At 43.9% G+C, this 11,555-nt stretch overlaps 2 protein-coding genes and 1 long non-coding RNA gene across 4 annotated transcripts in view; 1 reads left to right on the top strand and 2 right to left on the bottom strand.

The window, feature by feature from the left end:
• Positions 1–6: 6 nt before the first annotated feature.
• On the bottom strand, positions 7–7,919 carry LOC112151104 (succinate dehydrogenase [ubiquinone] iron-sulfur subunit, mitochondrial). Of its 2 annotated transcripts, XM_036212974.1 has the most exons (9): positions 7,785–7,919; positions 2,199–3,822; positions 1,491–1,624; positions 1,325–1,410; positions 1,116–1,252; positions 899–1,015; positions 626–727; positions 318–440; positions 7–234 (listed from the first exon to the last, which is right to left on the bottom strand). In XM_036212974.1, exons 2-9 carry the CDS (start codon positions 2,388–2,390, stop codon positions 154–156), a joined length of 972 nt encoding a protein of 323 aa, XP_036068867.1. In that variant the 5' UTR covers positions 2,391–3,822; positions 7,785–7,919; the 3' UTR covers positions 7–153. The 2 variants fall into 2 exon arrangements, with proteins under 2 accessions (XP_036068867.1, XP_024135561.1); XM_024279793.1 differs by lacking the exon at positions 2,199–3,822.
• Positions 2,914–8,024, top strand: LOC118598991. The gene is made up of 2 exons (XR_004948249.1): positions 2,914–2,956; positions 7,797–8,024. It is a non-coding gene; the product is annotated as an uncharacterized LOC118598991 (long non-coding RNA).
• A 1,386-nt stretch (positions 8,025–9,410) lies between these two features.
• Positions 9,411–11,555, bottom strand: part of tmem240a (transmembrane protein 240a) — a 10,443-nt gene continuing 8,298 nt past the window's right edge. The window contains exon 4 of the mRNA XM_024279805.2: positions 9,411–9,565. Within this exon, the coding sequence (XP_024135573.1) occupies positions 9,411–9,565 (155 nt within the window). The remainder of the gene's footprint in view (positions 9,566–11,555) is intronic.

Genomic DNA, 11,555 nt, shown 5'->3' with positions numbered 1-11,555 from the left:
AAGTCAATGGGACTTTGGCCTTTTTGTAACCCAGTGGTACTTCCTATATGGAACACGGAAGTAGGGGGGTTTGCTCTGTCCAGTTATTTTATATACATGAAGCAGCGTGGCAGAGTTCAGCTCTGAACAGGTGAGCCGTCTGCGTTCAGTAACTCATGGCGAGGTGGCTGTTTTTTCTCTGTAAGTAGCCATCATTTTTTTGATCTCTGCAATGGCCTTTCCTGGGTTGAGACCCTGTAAGATGACAAAAAGAAAAAACAAATCAAATGATTGACTTTGGGGCAAAATTGTGGCTGAGAGAGGACAGACTTTCATACCTTGGGGCAAGTCTTGGTGCAGTTCATGATTGTGTGGCAGCGGTAAAGAGAAAAGGGGTCCTGGAGCTTCGACAATCGTTCCTCGGTGAACTCATCCCGAGAGTCAATCATCCAGCGATAAGCCTGCAGATGAAAACAGGAAGCTTTGGTTTTAGGAGAAAGATTTATGCACATTTTTACTGAAGTGTTGATTATCAAAACTGTGGCTCCTGAACATTTCTATAGAGATTTCAATAAAAACCCAGATTCCATTGTTTAAATCTGAATTAAGGGTAATTTAAATTCTTGTCTGAAGTGTTTTCACGAACCTGCATGAGGACAGCAGGTCCCAGGTATTTGTCTCCATTCCACCAGTAGCTGGGACAGCTGGTGCTGCAGCAAGCACAGAGGATGCACTCATACAGGCCATCCTGCAGAGGACCACAAGGTTAGACAAGTCTCAACAGGAAAATCAGCTCTACACTGATGATGTCCATTTCATCAAAGGAAACCCGTTTGGCCTTGAACAATCAGCGGTAACCTTTGACTTCAGTCACAGCTCAGAATGAACACTGAGGATGTGTGCGGTCAGAACATCTCACCAGTTTCTGTCTGTCCTCCACGGACTGAAAATACTGCGTCTTCCCCTCCTGACTCTCATCCTTCTTCTTCAGGTACGGCTCTATCGATTTGTACTGCGCATAGAAGTTGCTCATGTCCTGAAGGAAAAGCGGTACGTCAGACATGGGGTCACCTGTTCTCAGTCCTCTCCATCAGTTCATGCTTCACATCCGTTACTTCAAGCCCTGCTGCACTCACTGGCACCAGATCCTTGACGACGTACATGTGTGGCAGCGGGTAGATTTTTGTTGGTTTGCTGCTGTTGCTGTTGATCCTGTTCAGACAGGCCAGTGTGTTTTCTCCATTGATGTTCATCGCACACGAACCACAAATACCTGCAGAAGTGAACTTGTGTTTACTTCGAACACGGTTTAGAAGCTGCCAGACCAGAGTTTTCCTCCTCCTACCTTCTCGACAAGAACGCCTGAATGTGAGTGTGGGGTCAATCTCATTCTTGATCTTTATAAGAGCGTCCAGGACCATGGGGCCACAGCTGTGCAGACAGGAAGGGGTCAGCCTTTCATTCGTTAGGATCTTTTAATCGGTTTCATTGATCTTCTCACGGCTGCTTACGTGTTGAGGTCAACTTCATACGTCTGCATTCGCGGTTTGTCACCAGGCTGGTCCGGGTCCCAGCGGTACACCTGGAACGTCTTCATCCTGGGCTCTGGAGCCGGAGCGGCGGCGGTCTGAGCAAACCGCACCATCTGAGAATGATTGACGCAGCAGGTATTGATCCATGCTGGTGTATTGAACATATAGTGATGCTGACAGAATTAATGTTTTTTCTAGAAACGTGTTTTTTTCTTTCTTTAAAACATTTGTACTAAAATTAAAAACAAAACTCACAAACTTAGGCCTTTATTCTTGAATCCGAACAGCTTTTTCTAAACAATAATAACATGAATGCAGAGCTGTCGCCCCCTTGTGGTACTTGCAGAGAACTGACAGAAGTGTTACATCACGGCGGTTCTCTGATTACTTAACTGACTCTTGGAAGACAATAAAAGATGAAAATATGAAAACAATATTTCTATTCTCATTTTAGACACAGTCACGTGTGGTCTGCTCATATCCCAGAAGGTGCAGAGAGCAGTGAACCCTCTCAGTAGATCTGTCCTTTTGCTTTAAAAAAACGTTTTTTTTTCTTTCATGTTTGCTGCAGCCTGAGAAGATGCTGCTTTTTAAAATATGATCACACTATAAAACTCACAGAAAGTTCCCAAAACCGCATAAATTCAAAGCTGTTTCATGGATGTTTGAGGAGGGACTTCAACTCACCATCGTCCCAGAGTTTCTGAAAGCCAGAAGGTTTCGTCTCAGAGAAACCAGCGACATCTTCCCGGTCTGGAATGACTTGTAACAGAGCAGCAGGACCACAGGCTGTGAGCTCGTGAGCAGGGCAGACCCACTCAAGTTTGTCCGACCTGTGAACGCCTCACCGCGAGGATGCGCCGGCGCTGTTGCATTCATGGACACCCCCAGAGCTCGGTCATATGACCCCAGAATAAAAACCACCTGCTTTCTTTGTGCTGGAGTGACCCAGAATGAAACGAGGCGTTTTCCTCTCAATTCTTGTTTTTAAAGAAAAACACATGAAGTCTTAATAGGCGCTCATGTGTGGACGTTATCATTTCAACACTCATATTTCCAAAGGCACTTGAATGCAACATAAACATGATGAAGCTTTCACAATTCTCGTTGCCTCAAGCAGAGTCGGTATAGTCCTGGTCCTGACGGGTCATGTGACCCTCAAGGGTAAAATACAGTCACGAGCTGCAGGAGACACACCCGTCACACCCGTCACACCTTTCACTTCAACTGTGTTGGCTCTTATTTTGAAATAATTCTGCTTAAAGGTTTAATTTGTTCATTACTACTTTAAAATGCATTACTTTGCATGTTTCTTTTTCCACAAGGCTGATCCTGTTTATGTGCTGTTATGTAATGAAGTTCATATAATAAAGAAGTTAGAACAAAACTGTTTTCAGTTTGATGCAGGTTCCTCCAAGTCCACAAAGATTTTCCACTTCTCAAAGGTCAGTCCGAATACTCTTCTGTTTTGAGACATGAAGACTGAACTGATGGTTTTTGTTGGTTCTGTCTGAATGACTGAACAACTACAGTCAACCAGCAGCTGATGTTACTGGATTTGATTTAATAACGGAACATCTGTAGTTATTTACTATCAGAGCTGTCATATGTGATTGACTGGGATGTGTAAATAAACAAATAATAATATACTATAAACAGTTGAAACATGTGACTGATCTGGTGTGCATGAATAGAGAGCATCTTCTCCTAATGGGGTGTTCAGGAGCCCTGACTGCTGCGGGAGGAAACCGTTCACACATGAGGATTGACAGATCCTACAGCTCAGCAACAAGACAACAGACAAATTGGGAGGATAAAAGGGAAAAAAAAGTTTGATTGAGGTTAAATTCCAAATCTCCTTTTCTTTCTTTTTATTTTTCATGTTTTTTGTCAGTTCCTTTGAACCGTTTCTGATTCCGCAGCCCTCCCAGCATCAGCCCAGGTCGTATGGTTTTCTCCTCCTCCCTCAGAGCAGTATTCTCTGAACATCTCTGGCTTGGTTGAGTCCCCCCCCCACACACACACACACACAATTATGAACTATTGACATTTGTGCTTGTGTTTTAAGCTCTTTGTTTCATCTCCACTCACGTCTTTCTCTAAACTTTACCGTCATGAACGATCTGATGACTGATAATGAATGATTTTGACAAATGCAGTTTTTAATTGTTTGTGTCAGAAATTCTTCACAAATAAAAGAGCAAAGAGAGACTTTTCAAAGCGAAGTTTTCTTGCCATGACATCAGGGGTGGGTCATCGTCTCCACTTGTTTATTTGCCCCACCCACTGCCCCACGCAGCCACAAGCTACCCTGATGGCAGATGGAAACAGACTGGATGAAGTTGTAAAGCAAACCCATGAGGTTCAGAGGCCTCAGGGTTTAGATCTGATCAAGCTAGCGTGGAGCTGCAGCAGACACATGTGCTGCTTCTGCAGCTGAGATGATTTACAGTCACCAGGGAGGCGGCGCTCTCTGGAGGAGGTTTGGAGCCGGAACTGCTCAATGGTGTGTGTGAAGCCCTGCAGCAGCAGTGATATCTCACTCATTACTGCTATCAAGAGGCGTCTAGGCACTCAGAAAGTATGAGCATTTTGGCCTGTTTTTATTTAGAACTTCTTCCTGTTTGTTCCACTGAACCAGTTTTGGGTCAGAGGTTCCAGCTGACGTCACTGACAGACAAATCTAAACAAAAGCAACTATCTGCAAAGAAACTACCTGTTTTTGACTTCTAGACTGAAACTCATAAATCAAAATACACATAAAGTTAAGAGGCAATAGACCCTTTTCATGTCATGTTACACAAAATGGCGACAGGGCCGAAATGCGAATAGTGACTTCCAGTGTTTGTGTTTAGAACGGCAAAGCTGACAGCTGAACGCTGTTTAACACCATTTTACGTAAATAACAAAAAAGTAACCTTACTGATTCATTCATTCATTTGCCTGACCGCTTCGTCCCTGTCGGGGTCGCGGGGGTGTCGGAGCCTAACCCGGCTACTGATGGGCGAAGGCGGGGTTCACCCTGGACAGGTCTCTGCTGCAGCTGCAGCTGCTTCTCCAAATTCCTCTGGATGATTTTAAACCAGTCGTGGATTATTTCTCTCTGATAACTCGGTTAAAGTTAGACAAAGGTTACAAGAACTTCAGTGAATGCTGCTTGTTTGATTATGAAGGTAATTATGATTTTATTCTTTTAATCTAATGCTAATGCTAACACTAGTGTTAGCTTTGTCTATGAGATATGGAGCTGCAGAAGATCTTTTCTCACCAGTTCAAAGTTGTCTAAATTTCCATTCTCACATAATCCTTGTAAACAGAGTAAAACTCAGACAATTCCAGTGTGTCTGACATTAAAGTCAAACTTATTCCTGCTGTAATGTTTTCTACTGCAGTCAGTGAGCTGCTGTTAGCTCAGCCGTGGTTCTAACATCACTCCTCTTTGTTTTTGGTCATAACTGGGTCTGATCTGCAGGAAAATAAAGGTAAAAATGATCAAATTAAATGAAAACTGTTGCTAAAAATATTTTTACATAATGTTATTGTGGCAAGGAGAAGGCTCAGCCTTCTCTGATTGATGCACCTGGTACCAGCCAATTAGGTAGGTAACCAGGTGTATTTAAAGGGCATGCGCAGGTAAACTGAAATGATCGATGCATTTCTTCCACGCTGAACTCCAAGTGAAGTTGGATCCCTCACCAGGCGCTTTCGTAAAGCGGAGCGAACGAGCAGTGGATTGACAGCTTTGCGCGTCCCCCCCTTCTCTGCACTGGTTGCCGCAGCTTGCAGCGGCAGCTGTTCCCTGGCTGCCCCAGGTGTCTGCAGGCTTTCCTGTTTTAACCACGGATTGCCAAAGTTTGATGCATTCAATCATGTTTGACCTTGGATTTTGCTGGTGACTGACTCCACCCCGTTTCTAAAAGCTGCTGCTTTGCCGGACCTTTTTTTTACTCTGGTGTAAATGCTTGGGAAAACCTTCCTGCGCCGAAGGCTTGACGTAATCACCATTCACCCAGTGGCGGGCCGTCAGGGCCTGCAAGGCCTTCTCTGCTGGCCTAAAAATATCTGAATCACAGACTGATATTAATTATTATTTATTTCCGTGAATACGTATTCTATAATTCCAAATGCTCTGTCTTCGTCCTTTCATTGCTGTCTCCCTGGTTGCGCTGCTTCCAGACGTGTATTTTCCTATTTAAGCATTAACCAATCACATTGCAGCACCATTTGTTGCTAGGGTCAAAGAAATCTGCCCGGAGGCCTTCACAATCAGTTCTGCGGGCCCTGTAGCATAAAATAATTGTCGACCAAACTGTTGCTTCAACCAATCAGATTTGGAGTAGGCGAAACCAAGGCCAGCTAGCAGGCGCACGGAAACGTCATCATTTTCACGAGCTGTGATTGGAAAGCTCGCAGCTCGCTCTGGTTCTGCGTTATGTGACGGACACAGGTGCCGAGGAGCGGCGTGTCAGGTTTGAAGATTTTACCAGTGGAAAGCGTCTCATCGTCTGATTTTTGGTGGAAAATGAATGTCTGGGTAAAGTTGTGGCACAGTTTTGTCTGGCACGGGTAAAGGAGTTCCGTGACTCCGTTGAGCCGGAGTGAAGCTGATACGAGGAAATCTACGAGGCCCCTGAACGCACCGCGGGCGCTCCGAGCTCACGAAGAGGTGCAGCGCAAAATCCTCGCGCGCACTACCGACAATATTATTTTCCAGACACAGACCAGATTTCAAGATCACAAAAACTGATGTTTGTCTCCCTCCTGGACCACAAGAGGCTTCAGGAATACCAGAACATTTCCCGCATGCAGCTTTTTCCAGCTTATCACAGCCACGGAACACTTTCCATCTGCGAAACGCACGGATTCTGCACGACAGAGTGATTGAAATCTTCTTGAGGATAGAAAGGATGGATTTTGTGTTTAAATAATCTGGATTTTTGGTGAGTAAAATTTTACTATCTCCCTACATAATATTGAAATTTTATCAGGTTATTGTTGATGCTTTTGGTGTGTGTGTGGCAGCTGTACCTGCAGTAGAAGTTTTATTGCCATAAAATAGTTAATGAGGGTTGGATTGATTCAGATGGAGCACTACTGAAGGCCTAGGTGTGAAATGCACGGCCCGCCACTGCATTCACCAGATTGAACTGTGTTTTATAAGGATCATTTTTAATTGATTTTTACTTCATTTTATTTGTATTTTATTTGTTTTTTTTAACTGGAGTTATTCTGTGTTTTGGAGCCCTGTTCTGTATGTGTCTTCACAACAACCCTGGGAGCTCCACAACCATTAGTGATACCGTTAACTCCTCCTTGTTCTTAATTTTTTTTGTTTTATTTAAATGTCATTTGTATGTTTCTTTTTTTATTGCAGAAGTTGAGGGGGCCCAGAAAGAAATAGACTGGTGGTGGTTCCTGTGTGCCGTGTTCCAGCTTGCCGTCACGTGTGTGTGTTTGTTCACCCTGGTGTTTTACTGACTGATTATTTTTTTTAGGTCTGACTATTCTTCCGCCCCAACTTCTAGGTTAATTTTATTAAGTAATTCACTGCAGTTTTTAACAGAGTTTTTAGTTAAATTTAAACTCTGTATTCAATAAAATTTTATGTGCATTTCAAAATTGTCTTTGCTCCAATTTTGCCAAGAACCACTGTGCCTTCTTGATCTTTCCTTGGGTTCACATCCCAAGGTGGCGTTGTTGTTTTTTTTTAGAAGTACTCTGACAAGTACCACTTGCCACACTATGAAGTACGTTCATCAAGAGATGATTTTTTTCTATTTGGCTGCTTTCATTTTGAAAGCTGAAACTACATGGCTGATAGCTGCTCTGAACATTTTGACTGAACCAAATCATTCCTGTTTTTACAATTATCCACTAAAATATCCTGTAGAACAACAAGTACATTTATCCTGGGAAGAGATTAAAATGTGTACATAATGCAGAGATGTTTGTCTTTGCTGAAGGTTTTAAATGTGGAAAACATGAATTTCTATCAGTTTTTGTGCTGATCGCACTAAAAATACGTGGAAATAACATCAACCAAAATAGAACCTGTTATTATTTACGTAAAATTGTTTTAAACAATGTTCAGCTGTCAGCTTTGCCGTTCTAAATGCAAGCACTGGAAGTATTCACTTTGCCAGCTCTGTCGCTGTTTTGTGTGACGTCACACGAAAAGGCTCAATAAAAATTGAGGGGAGTTTGATGGAATTTTGATATTCATCATTAAAGATGTTTAACTCTGAAGATCAACAGTGAATTTCAGTTGCTTACTTTTCTCTTCAGGTTTGAACTTCAGCCTGCTGAGCTTCAGAGGAAGGAACAACCATCAGCTTCTGGGAGAGCGTCTTCTGCTGTCTGGGAGGTCTGCATCACCGGCAGGGAGTGAAGCGACACCCCCACCACAAGCTGAAGGCCAAACCGGGGCAGACGTGATGGATCGCTCCGGTTCCTCCGCTGTGAGCTGCAGGATGGAGTCTGTCTCTTCTTATAAAAACATGAGGAACTGTTGAATGTGTCTATTTCATAAATCTAACAGTCTTTCGGTTATTCTTCTTGTTAACCTGCATGTTGAAGGGTGCTGCGCTGGGAAGTTCTTTTGTTCTCTTTCAACATTCCACCTGGTGAGACACAGAAGTGTGGGAAAAGGATGAGGCCGTCCCAGTCTGAACGTTCCCACATCTGCGAGAAGATGTTATGGTCGACTGTTGAAACAAATCTTTAGATTGAGTCTTTTCTGTAACATAGGCCACCAAAATTCTAATAAATGAAGGGTCTCTGCTAACGTGCTGCAGATTTGGTGTCGGCAACAAACCGACAGTGATCTCCTCCCGAGAAACTCTTACTCGGTGTCTGCTTCTTTAATTCTAAAAGTATCCGTCTTTGCAGACATTACTTTGACAGGAACCACATTTTACAAACGAGTATTTTTAAGCGAAGTGAGAGTAAAACTTCCTGGGTCATTCTGACCCGCTGGTGGAGGCCTGTGGGGTGCAGCCCCTCCTCAAGTCATAGCTTCTCCATCTCTGTCAGGGTGGACCCCCCCACACACACCAGAGGTCACATTTGTGCTTCATCAGCACTTTTAATAAAACAGACATCTTATCCTCACAACAGCAATGTCTGGACAGAGGGGGCGTGGGGGGGGCTGGGTGAGGGTTCCCCCCGCCGATAGGCTGGTTGCTCTTGGGGGGGTGCAGGGGAACTGGACAAAGAACCCGTTGAGAGCAGAGTGAGGTGGGAGGGGGGCATCGATGGGTGTGGGCTGACTGGCTCATCTTGCCCCCCCCCATGTTAAATAAACAATAATAACTTAGCAAAGAGAACCCAGACCGCGCCCCCTCCCCAGCCCCCACATATTTACAGGAACAAAATATTACATTCAGTTAATCACTAAGTACCAAAGCTAATGGATCCGTGGTGATCAGGACTCACAGGGATTTCCTTCCTTTCCTCCTCAGCGTCCCACACATGACTATTTACAGGAGCAGCAGTCTAACTGTCACAAAACCCCCTCCACCCCACACTCGCATGCGCCCCACCCCAACGGTGACCTCCACCCCCCACCCCCAATCTTACCCTGTTCTAGAAGAGCATGCCGAGTTAAACAATGAACACAGAAAATGTCTTTTTACAGAAAAACTCCCCTAAAAATGCTTGTCTTCATCTTCCTTCCGCGTTGCTGGATTGAAATCACGTTAGTAAAAACCCTCTGTGGGACTCTGAGGTTGCGGGGCATCCTGTCAGAGGATGGGGGGGCATGTTGGGGAGCTGGGAGGGCAGTTTTCCAGGGCTTCTGAGGCAACGTTTGGAAGGAAGGGGCTGTTGGTGGGAGAAGAGATCGAAGTTAAGCTTGATCTTTTGGAAGTTGTGTTACTTGGTGTTGGGGCTGCGTCTCAGTCAGAGGTGCCGGGGGCTGGGGTGGCCGTTGTGGTACAGCTTCTGCTTGATGTGGACCATGTTTCCACTGGACTCTTCCAGCTGCCTGAGCTGCGCTCGGCGGCGGAGGTCTCGAAGGTTGCAGAACTGTGGCAGCCACGACCAGGATGGAGTATCTGCAGGAAGCAGAGGGGGGTTATTAAACACACACCATACACCCTCCTGATCCATGACAGCAACTGTAGCGGGAAAACCTTCAGACTCAAGACCTTCATCATCTCCACAAGAGGAAGTTCCACAGTAAAGTTCTCCTGCTGGTTTTTATATCCCTGTGCTTTTATTTTGAAATTTGTGCACATTGTCAGCAGCACTCTGAATTACACAAAGCGGCCATGGCACAGAGGTGGAGCGGTCAACCTCTGATTGGAAGATTGAAGGTCCAGTTCCCATCCTGCCTGCCCATGAGTTGAAGTGTCCTTGAGCCAGACACTGGACCCCACAGGTTACAGGTTGGAGGCGGAGCCACCATCAGTGTGTGAATGTGTTTATGGGTGAACAAGTTTGTGAAGCGCTTAGGGCCCTAAAGAAGCTAATACAACTCTATATAAATAGTTCTGTCCTATGAGGATCGAATTTTGTCTTTTTCACACGACAAATCAGGAAAAAACAAAGAAACATGTTTCATTTTTGTTTCTTTTATGATGTTCTCAGTTTTTCTTTTCAGCTGCATGATGCTCATCACCCTAGATCAGGGGTGTCAAACTCAATCACACAGGGGGCCAAAATCCAAAACACACCTGAGGTCACAGGCCGAACAGGATAAACGTTTATAGAACAAGCTAAAACTATATTTTTAAAACCGTAACTTTTTAACATAATCATGAAAACAGGCAAGAAAACTATTCCAGAATAAATCAACTTAACCCTTTAACACCTGAGGGGGCGTCGGTGACGCGTCAACACAAAATCCTTAACATACTGTAACTTTTCAACTGTTAACATGATAATTCCAGTAGGATTTGAAGGAGAACAGCGGCTCACGCCGCATGTAATTACCCGGAGCGCCGGATCCGGATCCCTCTGGAGATGAACATGGAAAAAGGCTGACAGCTAAGAACCCCCCCAGGCTGAAAACCAGAAAGCAGGAATTCCTGCTGCAGGTCCACAGAAGGAAACCTGGAAGAATGCTAACTCCACCCAGGATTCAAACCCGAACCTTTTTCCTCAGTGGTGAGAGTGCTGACCACTACACCCCCTGAAAGCCTCTTTAACAAATACCCCCCAGAAAGTTGAACTTTCTCAGCCATATTCCAGCAGAATTCCTGAACACGATGCCACAAAACAGTCATGAAACTCCAGTTATTCATCTTTTTCACTGGTTGAATTTTTATTTCTCTTGGATTCTGATGTTTTCATTAACCCTAGAGCACTATCGCTGGGTGAATTCACCAGAGCAAAACTATTAATATGATCTCCAATATGTTGCATTTTTCTGAGTGTCGTGGTCGTAGGGTGAAGTCTCACATGTCCCAGGAATGGGGGGGCAAAGGACCAATCTCTAGGATCAATTTTTTTTACTATTTTTTTCTTTTCAAGTTCTTAATTTTAAGTAATTTTCAAATATATTTTAAGGATCTTCCTACGCTTCTAGTTTTGTTTTTGTTACATAAAGCACAGCTGAAAATAAAATAAAACTACTCTTATGCATCATGTGTTGTCATGCTTTGATCTATTTTTCCTGAGAAATATATATGTATGCATATTTTTTTCTTGTATATTTGTGTTGTGATTCTTGTGTTGTGATGTTTGTGTTGTGATGTTTGTGTTGGGACGTTTGTGTTATGATGTTTGTGATGTGATGTTTTTGTGATGTGATGTTTTTGTTGTGATGTTTGTGATGTGATGTTTGTGTTGTGATGTTTGTGTTGTGATGTTTGTGATGTGATGTTTGTGATGTGATGTTTGTGATGTGATGTTTGTGTTGTGACGTTTGTGATGTTTGTGTTGTGATGTTTGTGATGTGATGTTTGTGTTGTGACGTTTGTGTTGTGACGTTTGTGTTGTGACGTTTGTGATGTGATGTTTGTGTTGTGACGTTTGTGTTGTGATGTTTGTGTTGTTTGTGTTGTGACGTTTGTGATGTGACGTTTGTGATGTGACGTTTAT

This window comes from Oryzias melastigma, linkage group LG7 (genome assembly GCF_002922805.2).
Source record: "Oryzias melastigma strain HK-1 linkage group LG7, ASM292280v2, whole genome shotgun sequence".
Lineage (NCBI taxonomy): Eukaryota > Metazoa > Chordata > Actinopteri > Beloniformes > Adrianichthyidae > Oryzias > Oryzias melastigma.
This window is presented reverse-complemented; position numbering and strand designations above follow the sequence as displayed.